The sequence below is a fragment of the Cnephaeus nilssonii genome, assembly GCF_951640355.1.
Source record: "Cnephaeus nilssonii genome assembly, chromosome: 5".
Taxonomy (NCBI): domain Eukaryota; kingdom Metazoa; phylum Chordata; class Mammalia; order Chiroptera; family Vespertilionidae; genus Cnephaeus; species Cnephaeus nilssonii.
Window position 1 is genome coordinate 107,309,337 of NC_137076.1, and position 22,641 is coordinate 107,331,977.

General features: G+C 68.7%; 1 protein-coding gene across 1 annotated transcript in view; it reads right to left on the bottom strand.

Annotated features, from left to right (window-relative positions):
- Positions 1-22,641, bottom strand: part of SDK1 (sidekick cell adhesion molecule 1) — a 591,771-nt gene that overhangs the window by 30,374 nt on the left and 538,756 nt on the right. Inside the window, exons 27-34 of the mRNA XM_079771197.1 lie at positions 21,513-21,702; positions 18,988-19,086; positions 14,084-14,278; positions 12,306-12,507; positions 7,687-7,790; positions 5,741-5,811; positions 1,558-1,693; positions 236-295 (exon numbers count right to left, since the gene is read on the bottom strand). Coding sequence (XP_079627323.1) covers positions 236-295; positions 1,558-1,693; positions 5,741-5,811; positions 7,687-7,790; positions 12,306-12,507; positions 14,084-14,278; positions 18,988-19,086; positions 21,513-21,702 — 1,057 coding nt within the window. The remainder of the gene's footprint in view (positions 1-235; positions 296-1,557; positions 1,694-5,740; positions 5,812-7,686; positions 7,791-12,305; positions 12,508-14,083; positions 14,279-18,987; positions 19,087-21,512; positions 21,703-22,641) is intronic.

The window sequence follows — 22,641 nt, forward strand, 5'->3', positions numbered from 1 at the left end:
AAGAGCTGCATGTGGCTCGCGAGCCACGGTTTGCCAACCACGGGCCTAGCTGGTCTGTAGTCCCCCTCCCCAGCCTGTTTCTAGAAGGCTCCTTGCTGCCTGCGGGGTGTGTGTGTGTGTGTGTGTGTGGCACGTTGAGGGTGAGGGGTGCTGTAATGAGAGCCATGGCCCCCGCTGCCTCTCGCTCGGCCCCCGCCCGGGTCGCGGCAGCTCCTCCGGAGGCGCAGGCACTCACGTGTCAGCTCGTACGTGGTCCGCGTGGAGCTGCTGTTCACGGTCTGGAAGCTGCTGGGGGCTGTGCGGGAGCAGGCGGAGGCGGTGAGCGTGCGGGGAGCTCAGGAACCCGCCGAGGCGCCCTGCCCCGCACCGCCCGCCCTGGGGCGACCGCTGTTCTCAGGAAGCGCCAGGCTCCCGTGGAGACGGTGGGCCCCGCGCCCCTCCAGTGAGAGGCCAGGCTGGCACGGGGCGCGCGGGGTGACCGGGACAAGGCCCGGGACCAGCCTCCCCGCAGGGACGGCGCCGACGCCCCGTGGCAGGCACCTGCGCTCAGTCAGAGCCCGTCTGAAGGGGCGGGAGGGGCACGGGGGCGGGTTTGCAGACCCCTCGTCCCGGGCCCTTTGGTTTCATTGTGTGGATCTTGCTAAGGGGCCGGGGAGGTGGCGGCAGTTGTCTGGCCGTCAGGAGGGCGGGGGGCGGGGGGCGTGAGCGAGGGAAGGGGCCGAGCCCTCTCCTGCCGTCAGGCTGAGACCGGAAGTGGGGCGGTGGGGTGAGCACAGGCCGGCCTCTGCCGGCACCTGGGAGCCTCAGGAAAGGGCAGCACAGGCGGGGAGCCCTGCGGCGTGAGGGACGTGACCGTGCGAGGACCTGCGGCCACTCGCCGTCCCAGCACACGAGTCGGGGCCAGCAGCGCGCGGGGGACACGCGTGGGGGACGCCAGGGGAGGAGGCCCGCCACCTCCCGAGTGGGGTGAGCAGCCCCGGGACGTTCCCGCCAGGGACCCTGGGGGGGGGGGGGCCCTGCGCGGTGACCGCGGTGAGGTCGCTCCACTGGGGGCACTGCCGTCTGGGACCTGGCTGCCCTCCCTCGAGGCAGTCCTGTCCGCTCTGCTTCTGACCGGCTGCCCGCCCCCCAGCCTCTCCCCTCCCCTCCCCTCCCCTCCCCTCCCCCCTCCCCTCCCCCACTTGGTGCTGCGGCTGCGCAGTCACCTTTCCCTTCACTTCCCTCCTGGTGAGGTCCTTCCACCCGACAGCCTGCTGCCAGGGCTCCTCCTCCACCAGCGCCCCCGACCCCCCAGGTGGAGGCCCCAAAGCTCGGAGTTTACTGCTCCTACCACCTGGCTGTGCACCCTGGGCTGCGGCAGACACCCACCCCCTCCCCAGCGCCCACGCCCGCCCACCAGGCCCCCACGGCCCGCCCACCAGGCCCCACGGGCTTCCCACCACGCCCCCACGGTGCACCCAATACGCCCCCACGGGATGCCCACGGGTACCAGGCAGCTCCCAACCTGGCGGCTGGCATGGCACCTGCACCTGTGCGGGGAGGGGAGGGCGGGCTCACCTGTGAGCTCGCTCCGTAAGGCCGAGGGGGTTTTGAGCGCCGCGGCCTCGGGCCCCGCGGCCACCTCGGGCTCCAGCTCCCGGTAGTAGATCCGGTAGCCCTGCAGGAGGCCGTTCAGGCTCTCGTCACTCGGGGGCTGCAAAGACAGGGCCCGTGTCAGCCTCGGGAGGTGACCTCGCGCCGAGGGCCTTCAGTGCCTCCCGGGGGGACGCCTCTCGGTCGGCACAGGGTGCCCAGTTGTTTACACGGGAAAAGGGCAGGTGTCGCGTGGACGAGGGGGACACGGTGCTCCAGGTCTGGGCCAGGCTGGGGGCGTCTCCTGAGCCCAGGCTTCCCAGGGCCGTGGGGACGCGGCGTCTCGTCCACGGCCGCTGCCCTGGGGCCAGCCTACGGGACTGCAGCCCCGGCCTCAGACGGCGAGGAGCTGCCCGCTCCCGGCGAACCCAGAACCTTCAGGGGACCGTGGCCGTGGCCTGTTCCCGCAGGGTCCACGGGCCGGCCCCACGCTGTCCTCGGTCCCTGGCCCCCAGGCTGCGGCAGCCTCACCCGAAACGCACGGCGAAGAGCCCCTTGTGGACGGGAGATGGCAGCAACCTGGAGACCTGGGCTCAGGGGAAGCCGGACCACCCAGCCACAGCCCCGGCACCACCACAGCTTCCGGCCCGGCTGTCCTGCGGCCGCTGTGGCCCGGGGCCTGAGCAGGAAGCTGGCCCAGGCCGGGCTGACGGACACCCGCGGGCTACAGACAGGAGGGCAGTACTCTTGGGGAGGGAGCGGGAGGCGGCGTTGGGGGAGGAGGACCAGTCACTGAAAATGTTAAGTAAGCAGGCAATTGGGAGTTTGGAGAAAATAAAAATGTCCTCACTTGGGACCCAATGTGGTTCTGCAAGCACAGAAGACACCCCACCCCCACCCGTGTCCCACCTCCTGGGCCTGAGGATGGGGGCGGGGGGAGGCTGCCAGTGCTGGGCTCACAGACACCCGCAGCCCAGGGGCCAGCACGCGGGAGGGTGGTGTGGAGAGGCACGGCTGGCCTGGCCCGGCAGCACCCACTGGCACCAAGCTCACTGCGGACTAAAGCGGGGACCCCGCTCCCCCAGCAGCAGATCCAGGCCTGGCGCAGGGCGGGTCGCGCAGCCCGGAGGGCCTGGTCCAGGCGGGAGAAGCACAGGCCCTCCTCACCCCGCCTCACCCCGGAGATCCTGGGCCTGCACCTGCGCGGACTGGGAACTGCCTTTGACCGCCCTGTCTACTCCGGAGTTTGGAATAACCTGCCTGCCATGCGTGCAAGAGCAACCAGACCTGGGCGTCCTGGGAGGTGTCACCCGGCGGCTCCATGGCGCACATGGAGAGTTCTAGAAGGGATGGGCTGAGCTCAGGCTCTGGACGAAGTGCTGGCTGTGCACTGTGGGCGCCGGCTGGCTGCTCGCCCTCCCGGCCCGACCCGCATCCGCAACAGACTGTCCAGGACTCTGAACGGAAGGTCCCTTCCGCAGGACAGACCTGCACTCCAGCCCTGACCCGGCCACGCCTGGCGCTTCTGCTCCGCTCTGAGGCCAGGCAGGTGGGGTGGTGCCCTCGGTGCCATGGAAGGGAGCTGGTTTGCCCAAGTCCGAGGTGACCCAGCTTCTGTGAATTCCACCCTGGCCTGGCCATCTGGACGGGCGGCTGCTCAGTGGGAACTGGGAGGCCTTCCCGAGCATCTGCCCTCTGCCTGCGGCTGGAAATGCCGCGGGCGGCCCTCCGGCGCCGGAGCGTTTTGCCGTTTTCCAGGCCTGTGAGAAGGCAGAGGCCTGGTGCAGGGTGCCCGGTCACCACTCGGCACGGCCGCAGGGAGGCGGGAGCTGGGGGGGCCAGGAGGCCAGGTGCGTCCTGGAGGCAGTGGGTTGGGTGCAGGGCCGGGCCTGGGGCCTGGCTAGGGAGGTTGGCACCACGCCTGGGCCTCCTGGGCAGTCGAGGCAGAGCTGGGACTCAGCCCACATCTTCCCACGCCCGCCGCTCCCCGGAGCACAGAACAGCGGCCCCTGGATGCCCATGCGACCGAGTCCTGCGGGCTCAGGGGACACAGGGCTGCCACGCCCCGACCCTGCTGGCCCCTCCCTGCCTCTCACTGGGGGCGGTCCCTTCATCCAGCAGACAGGGCAGTGGACACCCCTCCCCTCGGCCCAGGGTCACCGCCCCTTCCGCTGTCCACCACGCACGCCACGCCCGGCACAGCTCAACTCCGCCTCACTCCATCCGGCTGCTCAGCGCCTACACCGAGCGGGTCTCCGCCCCCGGCCCCAGGGCGGAGCGAGTGGCGAGAAAGGGATCAACCACGCGGCACGTTCTCCCGCCGCCCCGTCCCCGTGGGCAGCCGCCCGCCCGCTCAGAGGCGCCTGTACGACCCCGAGTCCGTCCTCGGCGTCCATCTGCACGAGGCGGTCTCTGCTCAAGGTGCCTTCTTGCTAGAAAAGCCTCCAAGTCCACGTGGGGAAGTGGGCGGGAGGGGAGGGACTACACTTGAGTGACAGGCTGCCCGCCCCCTGGGAGTTTCGGGACAGCCAGCTGCAGCGCTGTGCTGGGCGTCCGCGCCAGGCGAGTGCACCCAGTGCACACACGCCTCCGGTGGGGGGACTTGCGCAGGTCCCAGATTTCCGACCCCGCGGGACCCCAGGAAGGCGGGCTCGCCTGTCCCCCTGCAGGACCCCAACCGGACCCGCGATGGAGCCGCCGCTTAAATGGTGGGACTCCTGGAAACCATAGGCGGTGGCTGCGCTTTTAAACTGGTGACTGTCAGTGACAGGTTTGCAGGTGACATTTCACGGGAACGCTGAGCTACAGTTAGACGCGCTCTGTCCGGCCTGCCAGGCTCTGTAAATTGCTCCTAATTCCCGTGGGGCCAGCTGCCTGGCAGTTGACAGCAGCATGTCCTGGCCGCCTCCTGCGGGGGCTTCCTGTGACGAGTGTCCCGCTGGGCGCGGAGGGGACAGCTGCCGGCACGGTCGCCAAGTTCCGCTGGTGCAGCCGCCGCACTTCACAGAGCTGGCTCAGCTCAACGGGCGGGCGGAGCCTCAGTGTGGGGAGCAGCACGCTGAGCCCCCGGCCCCCCTCCGTGCGGAGGCGATGCCTGCACAGCCCTGAGCGCGGCCTGTACAGGAAGGAGCTCACCTCGCTCCTCCCGCCTGCAGCCCCCTCCTGGCCGCGGGGGCGTCCCTGGCTGCCGAGGCCTTGCTGTGAGCACCACTGGCCCGGCCCGACCAGCCGCAGCCCTGCTCCGACGGACACCCCACGGCGCCCGCGCTGGCCCGGCCCCAGGGCTGTAGCCTCGCCCGGAAGATCTGTCCCTCTGTTATCCTGTCCTCATGCACCTCATCGCTAGCAGAGACCCCACTGGGGAGAAGGCAAGGAGGGGCAGTGAGGCTTCTCAATGCCACGTGAGAGCGAGACCCCCACCACAGGATCCGTCCGATCCTCAGGCTGAAGACTCGAGGGAGTGATGGGACCCCACAGAGACCCTGTTAGACGTGACTTCCGGAGGGGGAAACGGTCATGGTCCACTCCCTGCAGGACACGGCCAGGCGGGCACGTCCACGCAGCCCTGCCTGCCGCCTTCACGTGGCCGGGGACATGGAGCCTCGATGCTCTGGGGCCTGGGCGCCCTCGTGAGTGGGTGCGAGTCCACTGCCTGTGCTGACAGCCAGGCTCTCTGTGCGGACCACGCCGGGCGCTCCCTCCCAGCAGCCGGCCCGTCCTGCTCCAACACCTCAGCCACGACGCTGGGTGCACGGAGGGTGAGCGCGTGGAGGATGAGCGTGTGGAGGGTGAGCGTGTGGAGGGTGAGCGCGTGGAGGGTGAGTGTGTGGAGGGTGAGCGTGTGGAGGGTGAGCGTGTGGAGGGTGAGCGTGTGGAGGGTGAGCGCGTGGAGGGTGAGCGCGTGGAGGGTGAGCGTGTGGAGGGTGAGTGTGTGCAGGGTGAGCGTGTGGAGGGTGAGCACGTGGAGGGTGAGCGTGTGGAGGGTGAGCGTGTGGAGGGTGAGTGTGTGGAGGGTTTGTGTGTGGAGGGTGTGTGCAGAGTGAGTGCATGAAGGGTGAGTGTGTGGAGGGTGAGTGTGTGCAGGGTGAGTGAGTGCAGGGTGAGTGCAGGGTGATTGCGTGCAGGGTGAGCGCCGTGTTTTACGAGGCCCTGTGAGACCGGTGCTTACCTGCCACTGGACCAGGACGGAGGAGGTGGTGTGGGGCGTCACTGAGACGGAACTTGGAGGCTCCCCCGGAACTGAAACCCGAGATCAAGGAGACAGATTAGAGGGCTCTGCTGGTACCTGGCGCCCCACCCCGAGCTCCCGCCCCCTCTCCCCTGTGGGTGCCCTGCACCACCTCACAGCCTATGCCAGGAGAGGAGGGAGCCAGCGCTCCTATGACCAGCTCCCCCAGACAGAGTGGCACTGAGACACCGAGGCATTCCCACCTCTGCGCGGGGCCACTCACGCCAGCGGGGTGCCAGGCGCCCCACCTGAGAGCCTGCTCAGGGGCCCGCGCCCCGCCCCGCCCTGAGGAGGGCAGCATATTCTTTGTGCTGCCAGAGCGACTTCTGAGTGGACAGATGACCAAGCCAGGGCACTGGTCCTGGCCACGGAGTGACTGTCACGAAGGAGGTGACTTCGGCGGCTGGAGGGGGCCCGGTCCACCTCGGTGTGCTCTGCTCGCCAGCTGCAGGGACAGGCCGGTCTGACCTCTGCCCTGGCCGTGCCCTGCACCTGGACTAACGTCTGCCCGTGGCTGTCGGGTCCCCACACACCCATGTCCCAGGATTCTGAAGTGACCGCCCATGGCTCCCGCGGAGGTCCCAGGGCCCGCCTTCTCCTCGGCGCCCTCACTGCCCGGCCCGGCCTGTCCGCAGGCCCCGTGTGCGGCCCCTACGTGCGAACAACACACTTGGACCTTTCCTCCTGTCAGTTTGCCTTTCAGGCCAGACGAACTCAGGAGGGAGGAGGGACATCTTCTCCTCCCACCACCATCCACACACTCACGGGCTGCTTCCTCCCGCCCCCAGCACCGGGCTCCCCAGGGCCTGGAGTCGGCCAGCTGCCTGTCCATCTCAGCTCCAGTCAATGCCCACTGCCTGCCCGGCGCAGTCCTCTGGGGAGACGACAGGTAGGCACCACGGGGCGATGTGAATGTCAAAGGAGGAAGCAGGTCTTTGGGCCTGAGGAGGCCCCGGGGGTTCGGGGTTCTAAGAGGCCTTTCTGACTGCGCTGCGGGGCCCGGGGCTGGGTGTCTGCACGGGCAGCTGGCGGACTGCTGCTTCCTCCTGAGGGTCAGCGCCTCGCGCCAACATCCCGCAGTCGTGTGAATGCGACTTAAAAATGGGAGCCACCAAAGACAACCGCGGCGTCTCCAGGGGCCCGTCCGCCTGCGGCTCCCTGAGGGCAGTGCCAGGGCGGCGTGCTGGGACAGGAACACGCTGGAGGTCTGCTCTGCGCAGAACACTGTCCGCACGTGGCCCAGAAGCCAGCAGCCGCCTGCCCCTCCCGCTGGTCCTGAGGGCCCGAGGCCCGGGAAGCCCAGCTCCCAGGCGATGAGAAGAGCCGAATGAAGAGGTGAGGTCGGCGGCCAGCGGCTCCCTGGTGCCTGGAGGAGGGCGCTGGGACCAGCACGGAGCGCAGTGTTGGGTCAGCAGGTGGGCCTGTGGCCAGGACCGCGGGGCGATGTGGCTCCCGCGCTAGGCAGGCAGTGTCCTCTCCCTCACCAGGACGCAGGCCCTGCCCCGGGGGAGGAGCGGGCGAACGCCACCGGGGGCTTTTAGGGTCTCAGTGCCCCCACGTAGCTGTGCTGGGAAGGCTGCTGAATGAGAAAGTGGGCAACCTCTCAAACGCGGCTGCCCGGCCACGTGTCTCTTTAACGGGCCTGTCGGTTACCCAGTTCCTGGGTGCTCATGGCGGAGGGTTTGGAGGAACCAGAGACTTCCTTCCGTGCAGAAGCCCTGCAGGTCCCGCCAGTGCCGGCCCGGAGCCTCTGGGCGCTGCCGCTCAGTGACTCCCGGGCTCCCTCGTCGCTCCAGTGCCCCCCGGCTCAGGACCAAAGTGGGGGCTCTCCAGGAGCCAGCAGCCGGGGTGGCCCTGTCTGTCCGCCGCCGGGCCCACTCACTCACCATCCTGCAGGGTGGTCACCGCCTCCGTCTCGGCGCTGAAGTCACTGTCCCCGATGTCATTGGTGGCCTTCAGGCGCAGCTTATAGGAGGTGAAGGGCCTCAGCCTGAGCGGAACCGAGAGACCCGTGACCCCGTGACCTTCCCACCCAGCGGCCTGGAGCTCTGACCTGTGACCCAGTGACCTTCCCACCCAGCGGCCTGGAGCTCTGACCTTTGACCCAGTGACCTTCCCACCCAGCGGCCTGGAGCTCTGACTCGTGACCCGGTGACCTTCCCACCCAGAGGCTTGGAGCTCTGACCCGTGACCCGGTGACCTTCCCACCCAGCGGCCTGGAGCTCTGACCTGTGACCCGGTGACCTTCCCACCCAGCGGCCTGGCGCTCTGACCCGTGACCCCGGTGACCTTCCCACCCAGTGGCCTGGCGCTCTGACCCGTGACCCCGGTGACCTTCCCACCCAGCGGCCTGGAGCTCTGACCCATGACCCGGTGACCTTCCCACCCAGCGGCCTGGAGCTCCTGGGGGTGTCCTCCCGCCTGAGGGTCGGGGTGGCTCTGGAGGAGCCTCAGCCCATCGCCCACTCACTGGCCTGCGGAGGGACCTCCCAGGGGAGGGGATGCGGACCCTCCCGGCCAGGGACGAGGCTCGGCTTAGGGCTCGTGGGAGGAGCCAGCCCATCACCAGGGACTGTGCGGCCACCTCTGCTCCGGACCCAGGCCTTCTCCGAGCTCCTCCCAGCCCTCGCCTGGTCCAGAGTGCCAGTCAGCGCCGGCCTCCCTCCCTCCCCACCCAGGGCTCTGGGGTCTGTGCCCCTCCCCCCAGCACCGGCAGCAGCGCCCACATGGCACCAAGCCTGGCAAGCCTTATCCCGTGTGGCCCGGCAGCTCCTCCTGCCGTTTCATGGACGAGACCCGGAGGCCGCCAGGCCCCCCCACCCCCTGCAGGACGGGGTGTGGCTCGGCCGGGACTGGGACGGGGTTCGTCTTGAAGCCCCGTTTGTCTGCCACTTGGTGTGAGACCCGGACAACGCCAGCTGCCCATGTGACGATGCCCCCACTGACGGGGACCGCAGGACAGTGCTTCCCCGAGGCCCTGCATGCGGCACGGCCGCCACCTCGGCCTCCCTCTGTCCCTCAGGCCTCCCTTCCCCCTCCCCCTCCCCCCTCCCTCCCTGAGACCGAGACTGCGGACAAGCTCCTCTGAGCAGACAACGTTCCCTCATCCAGCGCCTGCACTGCGCCCCCAGACGCGCCCGCTCAGGCCTGGCTGCCAGCTCTCCTGGCCGCCCCCCACTTTCCCCACAAGAGCACAGAAGGGGACCCCCACCCCCCCCCCCCAGCAGCAGCAGCACTGTCTCATCCTCTGCTCTGGCTGCCAGGCCAGAACTGGAGTGATTCCCGATTCCAGAGCCGCCCTCGTACCCGCACGTCCACTGCCTCTCAATGTCCTCACCACGTGGCTCAGGCCTGTCCTCTCCTCTCTCCCAACCCACCGCAAACTCGTGGTTTTCAAACCGAGCCGGCGGAACCCTGAGGCTGAGGAACCCTCTGGGGTGCAGGCGCAGGCCCCCCACCCCAACCAGCAGCTCCTCGTCCACCCGGCGCGGGCGAGGCTCCGGGCACCGCGCTGCTGAGAGAGCTCTGCTTTCAAAGCTGATCACCACCCTCGGACGCCACGGTCGGGAGAAGCTCCTGATGTCATTCTGTCTCGCTCACGACCGGCTCGCACCGGTTCTCCAGCAGCTGACATCTGGGTCGCGCTCCCTCCAAAGCCCCAGAACCCGCCGGCCAGGCACCCGCCGGCCCCACCTGGCCTGGCCTGAGTGCACGTGCTTCTGAGTTCCACCTCCGCAGCGGCGTCGGGCAGCTCTGCAGAAATCCTTTATTAAAACAAACAGCTCCATCTGTCCGAGCTTCCGTCACTGTCCAGTCCTGGTGACAGCCACGTGTCCCTTCCCCGTGGCCCTGCCGCCCCCGCTGGCCCCGCATTCGGGCTGGAAGGCACGCAGCGAGCGGGGGCCGCCTCAGTCTCACTCCCCGCTGATCTCGGGCAGGGCGCCGTGGCTCCCCGGGCGCTGACAGGAGCACCGTGTCCCAGGCCCCCGTCCGGATGCGGTTCCAGAGAAGCGCGTGGAGGGCCGGGCCTGGCGCCGAGCGAGGCTTGCTAGGTCTTGCCACTGGTGTCCCTCTCCGGTTAGACCAGCCTGGACGGACGGAGTGCGTGGCCGGCCGCGGTCCTGTGCACACGCTCATGCCCTCACGCCTGCCGCAGTTTGGCACCGTCTGTTTCCTTGACAACTGTCCTCCTTACAAGACTCAGGCTCCACGCGCACGGGCCTCAGCGGCCTCAGCAGCTGCTGCGCCCCAGTTCGGGGGACGGGCCCGCGCCTGGAGCGGAGAGGACCTGAGGGCTGACGGCGGGGGGCGCGCGGTCCCCAACGTTCCTTGGGAGGGTGGACGAGAAGTCACGTGGGCATCAGCACAGTGTGGCACGTGGCAGGTGCCCCAGAAATGACCTGTCCTTACTGTTAGCACCTGTGTTTACGTTATCACTTAGGACATGGATTCGTCAACGGCATTTAGGACTTCTGCTCTCCAAGGACTCTTGGCCCAACGCTGAGCTCTTTCTGTCCGTCCACAGCAGGTGCCGGGGCTGCCGGGGGCTAGGAGGGAAGGCGGGGTGCAGGGAGGGTTGAGGGAGGCTGGGAGGGACGGGTGGGGTGCAGGAGGGGAGGCAGGGGGCTGGGTGCAGCAGAACTGAGAGCGGAGGCCGAGCCGGCCTGGGTCTGCCAGGCTCCCTGGTTCACGGGGCTGATGAGCCTCTGGGAGCCGCGGGCTCGCCAAGGCGTCTGGGCGTGGAGCTGAGCGTCAGGTGGGAAGAGAACCGTGGAGAGCGACACCCCAGCCTGGGCTGGTGCGGGGACCCCGACAGGTCAACGCTCTGCGTGGAGCTGACCCGAGTCTCAGAAGCAGAGGCCGCTGCACACGCTGTGCGTCTTGGTTGTTGTGAGAAAACACGAGCTGGCGCGGCTGCCTTCACTTGTCACTCATCCGCGAGGCACGCAGCTTGTTTGCTAAGAGCCCCGAGCCCACGCGTGACGTCCTGCCCGAGGCCACCTGGTTTTCCTGTGGCGGGATTTCTAAAGCCGCACGAAGGAGCTGAAGAGACACGCGCGAGGGGCGGGCGGCTGGTGGAGAACCATCTTGCGCACTGTCTCCCGGGGTCCGGTGGGGCCCACGCACCGGCCACAGTGGGCGTTCGGAGGGAGGGCTGAGCCCAGGACTGAAGCCACCCGCCCACCCCGAGGCCCTCGTGTTGCCTCCCAGCCTCGCAGCCCAGACTCCCGGGGCGGGCGGGGCAGGAGGCACCTGAGCCTGGGCGTCTGCCTCAGATCCCTTCCCCCCCCCTCTCCTTCCCTGCCCCCTGCTCAGCTGCGTGCACTGCGCTTCCGCCTCAGGCAGGGAGGGGGCGCCCTTCTCTCTAAAGCCCCAGGTGTGGGTCCAGGACAGCAAGGGAGACGCACCCGGCCTGCGAGCCCACAGCCTGCTGTGTGCTGGGGCCCAGGATGGAGCTGCCCGGAGACCCTCTGACCTGCCCCCCACCCCCACCCGCCGATGGAGTGGGGGCGCCCGGCAGCCGTGCCAAGGGGCGCCGGGACACCACAAGGCCCCCCTCTCACACCATGCTGGCCGCGCTGGGGCCACAGACCAGGTCCCGGCTTCTGACCGACTGGCCCCTGGTTCTTCATTTGCACAACAAGGACGGCGACCTCCCACCGCCACCGGCCCTCCCTTGCGGGGATCCACTCTGACAAGGTGCCTGACGTTTCCCAGCTCAGCGGGGGCTCAGGACACGGCGGAGTCTGGGAGCAGACCGGAGCCTCCTCCAGCCCAACCCGGTGGGGCCAGGGTCCTAGAAGCCACGGTGGGAGCCACGGCACAGCAGCCCTGCCCACAGCCCGGAGGCGCCGAACCGGAAAGTGGATGCAATCGGGGCCAGAGGAGTTCAGTGAGGCAGCCCGGAAGTCGCCCAGGGGCTGCGTGTGAGTCTGCGATCCCTGTGACCCGGCCTCCCCTCCCTGCTCTCAGCATGGTCTCCGGGCCGGAGCGGGGCCCTGCAGGCCGAGTGCCATGTGGGGCCAGCCCTGCCCCCTCCCTCCCGGGTCTCTGAGCAATGAGTGGTGGTGGGTCGTCTTGCTCAGGGGGACGCCCGCCGGTTCCCGCCCAGCGTCACTGGCCAGCGACGGCCCTGAGGGAACCCTGTGTGCCTGCTGACCTGGGGGAGCAGGAGGGGGCGTCTCTGGGGGACATCTGCTGCCAGGGCCCCGCTCCCAACACCACTCCCCTCCTCTCTTAGGAGCCCACGCTTCGGGCTCACTGTCCCTATTACTGGCCTGGCCTGTCCCGGGGCCTCTAGGCAGGACAGCCTGCGGGGGTGGGAGAGGCCTGGGGCCTGGGGCAGTGGGTCCCGGGACACAGAAATCCCCGGTACCAGGGGTGGACGAGGAGAGACGCTCTCAGTGCTGCGTCCCGGGCCCTCCAGACCCCTCGCCTGCGGGGAGCCGGCTGCGGGGGACAGGGCAGGGCTGCAGGTCCGGGGAGGGGCCTCCGGGCCTCGTACCTTTCCACCGCGCAGGCTGTGGCCTCGTGGCTGATGGACGAGGAGTAGGTCTGCCAGTGCCCCCCGGGCAGCTCGCGCACCTGCGCGGTGAAGTAGCGGATGGGGGAGGCCCCGTCGCTGCCCGGGACCCACTGGAGCTGGAGGCTGCGGGCGGTCACCTCGGCCTGGGGCACCAGCAGCTGCCTGGGGGGCGCCGGCCGCTCTGCGAGCAAATGAGGACAGACCAGGGAGTGAGAGAGACCCCCAAACCGCCCTGGGCACCGCTGACGCCCACAGTGCCGCATGGAGCAGACCGCCTGCAGGCGACTCCCGTGCCAGGGAGTGACCTCCTCTTATCGCCACTCAGGGCGACCGGCCCAGCGCGGACCTGCTCCACCCTCAGCGCAGGACAGACCTACAGGCTGTGTGAACCCACCCACACGCGCTCCCCGACTCCCTGCCACCCGGGAGCACGTCTCAGAGTGACACCTGGGCTCCCCGAGCACCACAGGGGACTCTGGACTCCTCCCTGCGTCCTGCCCCCCCGCCCCGGGCGTCCCCTGAGCCCGGGTGTCCCCTGAGCCCTGGTGTCCCCTGAGCCTGGGCATCCCCTGAGCCCGGGTGTCCCCTGAGCCCTGGCATCCCCTGAGCCCGGGTGTCCCCTGAGCCCTGGTGTCCCCTGAGCCCGGGTGTCCCCTGAGCCCTGGCATCCCCTGAGCCCGGGTGTCCCCTGAGCCCTGGTGTCCCCTGAGCCCGGGTGTCCCCTGAGCCCTGGTGTCCCCTGAGCCTGGGCGTCCCCTGAGCCCGGGTGTCCCCTGAGCCCTGGTGTCCCCTGAGCCCGGGTGTCCCCTGAGCCCTGGCATCCCCTGAGCCCGGGTGTCCCCTGAGCCCTGGTGTCCCCTGAGCCCGGGTGTCCCCTGAGCCCTGGTGTCCCCTGAGCCCTGGTGTCCCCTGAGCCCGGGTGTCCCCTGAGCCCTGGTGTCCCGGGAGCTGGGTCCTCACGCAGCAGCTCAGCTCCCTGCTGGTGGCGCGGTCGGCCCTGGTGCAGGGAGGGGCTGGGGCAGGGGCGAGGCGGGCCGTGGGCTGGCCACCCGCCCTTCTCCTCACCCCGTGGGCTCCACAGGGACGCTCGGGCAGGAGTCACTGTCTAACTGCTGGTCGTGGAGGCTGTTGATTCTGATCAGGACACGGGGCGGGGATAGCGCCGCCATGCTGGGCGGGGACGGGGCGAGGAGCTGGCGTCTGACCTCGCCCACATCCTCTCCCGCAGCGGCCGGCGCCTCCCTCCCGACACGTCCAGCCTCAGCTTCCTCTCTCATAAGACTCGGGCTCACCCCACACCCCCCAGCTTGGGGGACGATAAAGCAGGGTGATGCCCCCAGCACACGCAGCGCCAGGAGCAGAGGGTCCGCAGACGGTCTTTGTACGGCTGCGGAGCGTGTGAGCACCTGCTCCCCGGGAGGGGCACCGACCCCAGGGCCCTGCGCCGCCTTGGGGCGGCCCCCACGCAGGAGGACGGCATCCCCGGGCCAGCACTCAGCCTCTGAGCTGCGTCCACCTTCAGACCGGACGGTCGCCTGCCAGAGGGCACGGTGTGGGTGCAGGTGCGCAGGCTCGGGAAGGTGCCCAGTCCCAGGCCCGGCTCAGCAGGTGCTCGATGAGCTCTCAGTGCCCGCTGCCCCCTCCACGTGCCGGCCACGCAGGCCCGACCGAGAGGCCACGCGTCGCCAAGGTTCCAGCGGCTGCCCCCCCCATTCCTCCCCCACCGCCATGACTGTGGGCTGGGCCCCAGGTCTCACCTCTCTTCTCGGTGGTGATGACGGTGGCCTCCAGCGGCTCCCCCCAGCCCTGCCTGGTCTTGGCCGACAGCCGGAAGGTGTACGCCGACTCGGGGGCCAGCTCGGTGGCCGTGAACTGCCGGACCGTGGCGCCGACCTCCACCGTGGTGAAGGTGTGGGGGCTGCTGCGGGCCAGGCGGTAGGCGATCTGGTACCCTGTGGGCGGGGCCCAGAGCGTGGTCAGTCCGTCCTCGGCACGGGGCAGCCCATCCCGCCTCCCACAACCACGTGGTGGGAACCAGAGCCACGTCCTCATGACGCCCTCCTTCCCAGCCGGCACCAGGCAGACCCAACACCACCGAGAGGGAAGCCCAGCCCCATGATGAGCGGGGCTCTGGGCGCCAGTCCCCCCTGCTCTCCCTCACCCCTCACGGGACATGAGGACAGTCCCTCCCCGTGGCCACCGCACGCTGAGCAGGTCCTCACGGGACATGAGGACAGTCCCTCCCCGTGGCCACCGTGCGATGAGCGGGTCCTCACGGGACATGAGGACAGTCCCTCCCCGTGGCCACCGCACGCTGAGCGGGTCCTCACGGGACATGAGGACAGTCCCTCCCCATGGCCACCGCGCGCTGAGCAGGTCCTCACGGGACATGAGGACAGTCCCTCCCCGTGGCCACCGCATGCTGAGCGGGTCCTCACGGGACAAGGCGTGAGGACAGTCCCTCCCCGTGGCCACCACGCGCTGAGCGGGTCCTCACGGGACAAGGCGTGAGGACAGTCCCTCCCCGTGGCCACCGCATGCTGCGTGGTGCCTGGGAGCAGCAAGCGTCTCTGATGGGGCAGGGTCTGCACTCACTGCCTCTCCCCCACCCCCAGCCCCCCTGCACCTGCCCTGCCAAGGGCAGCGCCTCCTGTTAGTTCTCTAGACAGCGCCCTCGCCCTCTGAGCAGCGAGGCCTACGGCAGCGGCCAGCCAGCCGACACCAGCTGCCCTGGCATCTGCCAGCCTCCCCCTCACCTCCTCTGCCGCCGACCCAGCTCCCTGCCCGCCACTCCCGCCCTCAGCCCCACTCTCCCCCTGCCAAGCCCTCCCTGCACTGAGCCGGCTCCGCCATCCACAGCCCCCGCAGGCGAGGGAGCGGGGCCATGGGGCCTGGGGTTGGCCAGGGTCACTCCCGATCAAGCCCTCGCCCGGCCCGCCCGCATCTGAGGCCGTGCCAACTGGCAGACCCAGCCCTCGGACCAGCTGCTGCTCCCGCTGCTCCAGAGCAGAGCGGAGGGCGCTGGCATCCGCAGCATCATGATGGCCAAGCCGTCACGTGAACGGAGCTCCGGGACACCGGCCGCAGAGCTGACCGTCCTTACGCTGCTGCGCTCCGGCCACGGTCATTCCGCCCGGCCGCCCGCCCTGCCCTCTCTGCTCCCGTCTTCCCGCTGGCACGGCCTCCGGCTCTGGGTGACCCCGCTCCCTGGCACCCTCCCAGCTCCTGCTTCGTCGTCTGTCCAACCATACGGAGGCCCTGACCGCGTGTGGGAGGCCCGGCCAGGCCCAGGGCTCAGAGGCGGCGAGCCCTCGCATTTGGCCCCGACCCCCGCTGGTCACTGCTGCCACCACACACACGGACGGACGGCACGGTGACCGTCACTGCTCCCAGGTGTCCGTTGGGCCCTGAGTGACCCCTGCGGCGGCTTCTCCGCCTCTGATGGCGCTCTCTCCTTCCCGCCGCGGTGACGCGCTGGCCTCGGCCTGTGCTGGGTGTCCTGCTAGAGGCCATGCTTCCCCACGCGCTGACCCAGCACTCTCCTCCGGACCTGCCCTCCCGCCTTCCCGTCCTGCCCGGTCGTGGCGGGAGCCTGGCGTTCCGGTGCCGCGGGACCACCCCAGCCTCAGCCTCCTGCGATGCCCAGACACCCAGCGTCCTGAACACCAGGACGGCGTAGCCACCGCAGCCACAGGGGCAGCTCTTCCCGCGAGACTCCTGACAGTCCTCGTCCCCGACCTCACCCCTCACCGTGGTCCCAGCAGGCAGCGTGCTCATCCCCAGCCGCCCGGAGGCAGGAAAGCTCAGAGAGGGTCGGCGGTCTGCCCGAGGTTGCACAGCATGCCCCCAGCGGAGCCGGCGGGGCCTGGGGCTGCCCGGCTGCACAGCTTTCACTGTCCACAACCACGAGTTCCGGGAGGAGGGAGCCCACCTCAGTCTTCCGGCCGAGGGCCCCCTGCTAGGCCTGGTTCCGCCAGGCCGCGACCCGATGCCACCTCGGGGGAGCACGCTTCCCGGCAGGCCAGGCGGGACGCCCGCGCTTGCGGCTCACGGCCCGGCTGCATCCCGCTCCGCAGGCGCCTGGCCGGGCACCCCCCTCGGAGCCTTGGCTTGTCAGAAGGCGACGGAGGCGGCGGGAAATGCCTCCGGGGCTGCCGTGGGTCCCGGGGTGTTGGGGGGCCTGGCCGGTCAGCACCTGGGCTGTGATGTTGCTGCGTGACGAGCTGCCCTCCACCCTCCTCCCGCCGGCTGCTGCGTCCCCAGCGGCCCTGCGCCTGCTGCTCGGTGGCCTGTGTCGCACCCGCAGCACCATCTTCACGCCGCCTCCACGGCTCCCATTCCGGCCTCTGCCCTTCACGGCACCGGCTGGCAGCCTGGGGCGCCCAGAGAACTCCAGAACCATCCGCGGTGAGAGGCAAACAGGAAGAGGCCGAGATGGGCTGATGCCGGGGAGCGGGGTCTCGGCTGCCTGGTCAGGGGGTTGACTTAGGCCGACACCTCATCCTGCGGCGAGTCCTGTGCTGCAGGCCTTGTGCGGGGTGTCTCCTGGGCAACTCCAGGCACCGCTCTGAGAGGCGTCTGCTCTGAGGCATCACTGGGCCAGACGCTCCGGTTCGGGGGCCTGGTGCTGCCTGACCCCGTCCCAGGCCACTGTTGGGGTGTGAGTGGTGACGGCCCCCCAACAGCTGTTCGTTGCTCCCACAGCAGCTGAGTCGCCCGGTGAGGCCCGCGCCAGCCCGGCCAGGCGCCTGTGCTGCTGGGCTCACAGCTCGTCCATGGAGGGCTGGAGCAGGCAGTGCGACCGCCCGACCGCGCTGGCAGACGCTCACCCTCACTGTTCTCATGCCCAGAGGGGCCCTCGCACGCCCTGCCCGGTGAGCAGAGGAAATACCAGGCGCTCCGCAGGCGGGTGGGGGTGGGGGGAATTCTGGCGCGTGAGGTGGGGCAGCCCCGTGTGGGCTTGAGGGGCACTCGCTTCACTTCAGCCCAGGAGCATTGAAGGGCGTCGGCAAGGGAGGCAGGGAGGCCGGAGCGAGGCCCGCACCCCCAGAGGAAGGCTCTAAATGCTGGGAGCACCCAGTGAAGTGTGTGTGCAAATACGCGTGCGTTCCCTGCAGGCGCTGCGGTGCTGGCGGTTAATCTCCGCTGGAGATGCAGGGACACGTGTGATCTGGGTCACCGCCGAGCGGCCGTGTTTATGCGCTCCGAGGGCCAGAGTGGGAGCGGCCCCGGGTCTCGGGGTCGGGGCCTCGCAGAGACGGCTCCCTCTCCTCCGTGACCCCCGACCCGGGCCTCCGGAACGGCCTCCGCACCGGCAGCGCCCGCAGCCGGTGTGTGACGGTGACCCGGCCTCCGGGACGCTGCCGGGCGCTGCCTCACAACAGCGGGCGGGACGCTCTGCGTGACGGACACGGCGCACTCTCACCCGCGCTGTCTGCCGTGGCCGCGGGCTCGGACTACAGACCAAAACCCACCTCCTCAGCGCCGAGGGCCCTCTCCGGGCCCACGCGCCGGCTCAGCGTCTGTCCCGGAGAAGTGAGGGGACACCAATACTGCGGAGCGGCACTGAGCACTGGGTGTGGCAGCGCCGGCCGAGTCCTTCCTGCTCAGCCCGTTACCTGGGAGGGGCGTGTCCCCTTCAGAGGGAGGGGGAAACTGAGGCACGAGAGGCTGATCCCCGTGTGGAGGCTGTGCCCGGGCAGTGTGGCCTCTGCGTCCACAGCCTCCCCTGCCCGCCACCGGCCTGTCCGGGACTGTCCCTGCTACTTGTCACCCCGTGACCGCCCTGCCGCCCGCCACCCCGTGACCGCCCTGCGCCTGTCACCCCGTGACCGCCCCGCCGCCTGCCACCCCGTGACCGCCCCGCCGCCCGCCACCCCGTGACCGCCCTGCGCCTGTCACCCCGTGGCCGCCCTGCCGCCTGCCCCCCGGGTGTGGCTGTCTTCCTGCCGCTCCGTGAGCGTCTCGGGGATGGTGCGTCCTCTTCCCCCCTTACTCCTCACGGCGCACGTGACCCCCGGCAAGTAGAGGCCCTTAATCTGTCCCGGTGACAGGGGACGAGAAAAAGGTTTTTAAAGTGAAACTCGCCGCCTTCGGGGAAGTAGGAGACATCGTGGCCTGTGTCGCCACTAGAGAGCGCCGAGTGAGAAGGAAAAGCAAGCTCTCCCGGGGCCTGTGGCGTACGGCGCCCCCCCCTTCTTCCAGGGACGGTGCGGCCGTGGTGGGAGGACGGCCGGGAACTGGGTCCCGTGGGAACGAGCGGTTTCCAAGCACCTGTCCTCGGGAGAGCCGGCCACCTCGGAGAGGCGGTGGCAGTCACGGGTGGCTCTGCCGGAGTTTGGGAGCACCACCCGTGAGCTTCGGCCTGTCGAGTAACCTCAGCTCCCAGCTCAGACCGTGGGAGTCACCCTCTCAGTCCAGGACGCGCAGGTGCTGCCTCCCACGTGATGGAACTAGATGACGGCACCTGCCTGCTGCTTCTCTGAGCTGTGCCTGCCGCCCCGCGCCCCCCGCCTCCCCGCCCTCCCTGCTGCCCCCCCTGCCTGCCACCCCGCGCTCCCTGCCAACCCACCCTGCTCGCTGTCCCGCGCTCCCCGCCGCCCCGCCCTCCCTGCTGCCCCCCCTGCCTGCCGCCCCGCGCTCCCCGCCGCCGCGCCCTTACCCAGGATGATGCCGTTGGGCTCCTCCGGCGGCTGCCACACAATCCGCACCGACGTGAGCCTCACTTCCGGGAACACCAGCCTCACCGGGGGGCCTGGGGCTGGGGGCGAAGGAAGTCTCGTGAGCCAGGTGCCGGACGATGTTGTCTGGGCCCCTGACAGGGTCCCGTGTGGGTCTGGGAACTGGACACACAGTCACTGCGCCATGATGCTGTTTGCGGGGGACACGCCATGTTCGGGCGAATGACTGGGATCTGACGGGCTCTGCGTGGCTCCCCAGTGGCTCTGGGAAACCCCGCCTCCATCAGCCGCCTGCTGTGCGGTGCTCAGTCAGCTGGGAGCCCCGGGGCCAGGCCAGCCGCTGAGGGGCCCTGGCGTGGACATTTGGTGAGGGTCAGGGTGGGGGGAAGCGGGGAGTGGGTGTTGGCAGCGAAGGGAACTAGAGTTTGGGTGTTGAACGACAATGCTAGTCACCTAAAAATTATATAATGTCATTGACCAATGCTGCCTCCACATATCTATACTAATAAAAGAGTAAGATGTAAATTGACCGTACCTTCGCAACACCCACCAGCCAATCGGGAGTGAGTATGCAAATTAACCCTACAAAGATGGCGGGTTAATTTGCATACACAGGCACTGAGCAGCTGGGGGCAGGGCCACTGGGCAGTATGGGAAGGTGGAAAGGAGGCTCCGGTTGGAGTGAAGGCGGTGCTGACAGCCAGGGGAAGGAAGGCCCATTCTTGCACGAATCTTCATGCATTGGGCCTCTTGCTTAGTAATAAAACATTTCACCAATCGGAGCCGAGTTCTTTTCTGGGCTTGACATCTGCAAGGCAGTGTCAGAAAAGTAAGAAGGCTGAAAGCCACTCCCAACTCCTAACGGAGGCGACAAACATGGACAAAATGCCATGTGTACAGTCACGCCCTGTCCCAGAGGGTGGCCATGCACGGTGCACGCAGTAGGTCTTGCTGTGCGCCAGCGGTTCCCTCTGTGGCCTGCTGCATGGTGTACCAGCGGTGAGGACAGCAGGACGCGGCAGGGCCCCCAGAGTCAGGTTTACGGAATCGGACACTCTCTGGACTTCCCGCTGTTCCGGCGGGTTCCGGGAGGGGCGGTGGGCGCATGTGATCAATAGTAACTACAGTGCGTGTGCCAGGCATCCTGGGCCGTGGCTTCTGCCTTGGCCACTAAGCTGAGGACAGCATTTGATATTTTAAACGTGCGATGACCCTTGGGTTTGGGTGAAGTAAGTGTGAGGAGGCGGCTACGGCTCACACGCTGGGGAGATCCACACACCTCCAGCCCATGTATCTTGTGTGGCCTTGGCCCCTGCGCAGTCCCAGGGGAGAGCGGTCACCAGGCACGGGCCGACCTTCGCTCCAGGGAGAAACCGTTCCGACCGGCCGAGCTTTACGGGCGGTTTCTACAGCCCCCTCCACGTCTCACTGTGCCACCTGGGACACGCGAGGGCTGCATCCAGTTCAGAGAAACAGCCTCGGGACACGTGTCCCTCCCGTCCGCAGCTGCCGGGACGTGCTGTGCTCCAGGAGGATGGACGGACAGACAGCCAGGCCGAGGGCAGCCCGTCCTTGCCAGGTGTGGCCGCAGTGCCCCCTCCCAGGGAAGCACGGGGACAGGACATCTGGGGACGAATTTCATTGCTTTGGTGAAGATGTTTAAGAAAATCTACCACTGCCCGGCCGGTGTGGCTCAGTGGTTGAGCGTCAACCTATGAACCAAGAGGTCACGGTTCAATTCCCAGTCAGGGCACGTGCCTAAGTTGTGGGCTTGATCCCCAGTCGGCGGCGTGCAGGAGGCAGCCGATCCATGATTCTCTCTCATCATTGATGTTTCTCTCTCTCTCCCTCCTTCCTCTCTCTGAAATAAAATATATATATTAAAAAAGAAAGAAGAAGAAAATCTACGTTGTTTTTCCTCCGCAACTGCTGCGGGCCGGGAGGGCTGGGAGACCAGTGCCTCCCTCCGACAGGCATCAGGCGTGTGCGTGAGGGTGGGAAGCAGCCGCCTGGAGGAGCCGGGCCCTGCAGAGGGCGCCTGTTCACTGCCGAGCGAGACGCCCCTCGTGGGTGCAGGGCTGGAAAAGCGCGCCGGGTGCCGGGGCCCCGAGCGGCCGCGCGCGCACAGGTCAACGACCTCAGGTTATGCAAAGGAGAGTCGGGGCACCAGGACCCCGGGCACGTGGGCAGCAGGGGTGCGTGACTGGACGGTGCAGACCCTACTGGAGCGGCCTGTCCTGCCCGCCTGCTGCAGTTACCACGGAAACCCCGCGCAGGCTCACACTGGGCTGTAACCCACTCGCGCTGCAACCTGCCACCTTGCCGCTCCGTGACCAAGGCGGTTCTGTGCTGTTTTCCTCCACTGGGAAGAGCAGTGGTCGGACACTGAGTTGGAAATGACACCGGCCCACACGGTCCGCTGTCCCCGCGCTCCCCTGGGAGGGGGCACCGTGGCCACACCTGGCAGAGGCGGCTTCTCTGGGGGTGGAGGCGCACCGACACGTACCGTCGTCCTTGGTCCGCTCCAGGACCAGCGGCGTGCTGGCCACCCCGTTCCCGATGCGCGTGAACGCCAGCACCTGCAGCTCGTACAGCACGAACTTGCGCAGGCCCGCCAGGAGCGCCGACTGCGTGTGGTTGCCGCGCACCACGTGGCTGCTGGGCTCGGGGTCCAGGTCCTTGGCCCGGAACAGGATCTGCAGCATCAGCACAGGGGTGGGCGTGAGGACGCGGGGGCCGGGCCGGGGCCTCGGCAGCACGGCCGGCCGCGGCGCTAGGACCAGCCAGGGCGTTCCGTGCCCCGGCGGCTGGCTGAGGCTTATGGGTCTAACTGCTACTTGCTGGCACTGGGGAGGATGGCGATGAAGGCTCGTACCCGAGCGGAAGGGCATTGGAGCTGGGACCCGGCCCAGGGCTGGGGCTGGATGCCACGGCCGTAATTTGCAAGATCTGAGGCCACCAAAGGCGGCCATGCTGCCCACAGCCACTGACCGGGGACTCCAGGGTGGACACAGAGGCAACCTCTTCCCACGCCCCGCTGACTGGGAGGCTGCGCTGCGGTCTCAGGAGTGGCCCGCTGCCCTGGAACCCGGGCTCCCAGTGACCAAGGCTTAACAGGCAGACCCTGGGGAGGGAGCATGGGCCCACAGAAACATCTCCTCCAGGACTCAGGGGCGGGGGGGTGGTGATCGCTGACCCCACTCTGTGATCGCTGGGCCTAATGGAGTCACCTGTCTCACGGCCCGGGGCGGGCAGCGGCAATGCCCAGAGAGAGGGAGGGCTGAGGGAGGGACGACAGGAGAGCAGGGAGAGGTGAGGGAGGGAGGTGAGGGACAGGCAGGGAGTGCGTTTTGAGGGCCCGGGTGAACGGGTGTCACATGGATAAGCCGGAGGTGTCAGGACGGACTGGATGGCCAGGGCGCTGGCATTTATCTAACCCTCTCGGCTGGCCCTCACGAGCGAGGCTCCCGTGGGAACAGGGGCTCTGCGCCTGGTCTGGCTTTGTTAAGGGCGACGCCAACACTGAGCCCCAGGCCGTAAGGATCTTACGTGAGACAGTAATGTGAGGAGCAGGGAGTAGGGAGCGGCTGAGCTCCGGTCCCCCAGAGACCAGAAACGCGCTGGCCGGGGAGGGG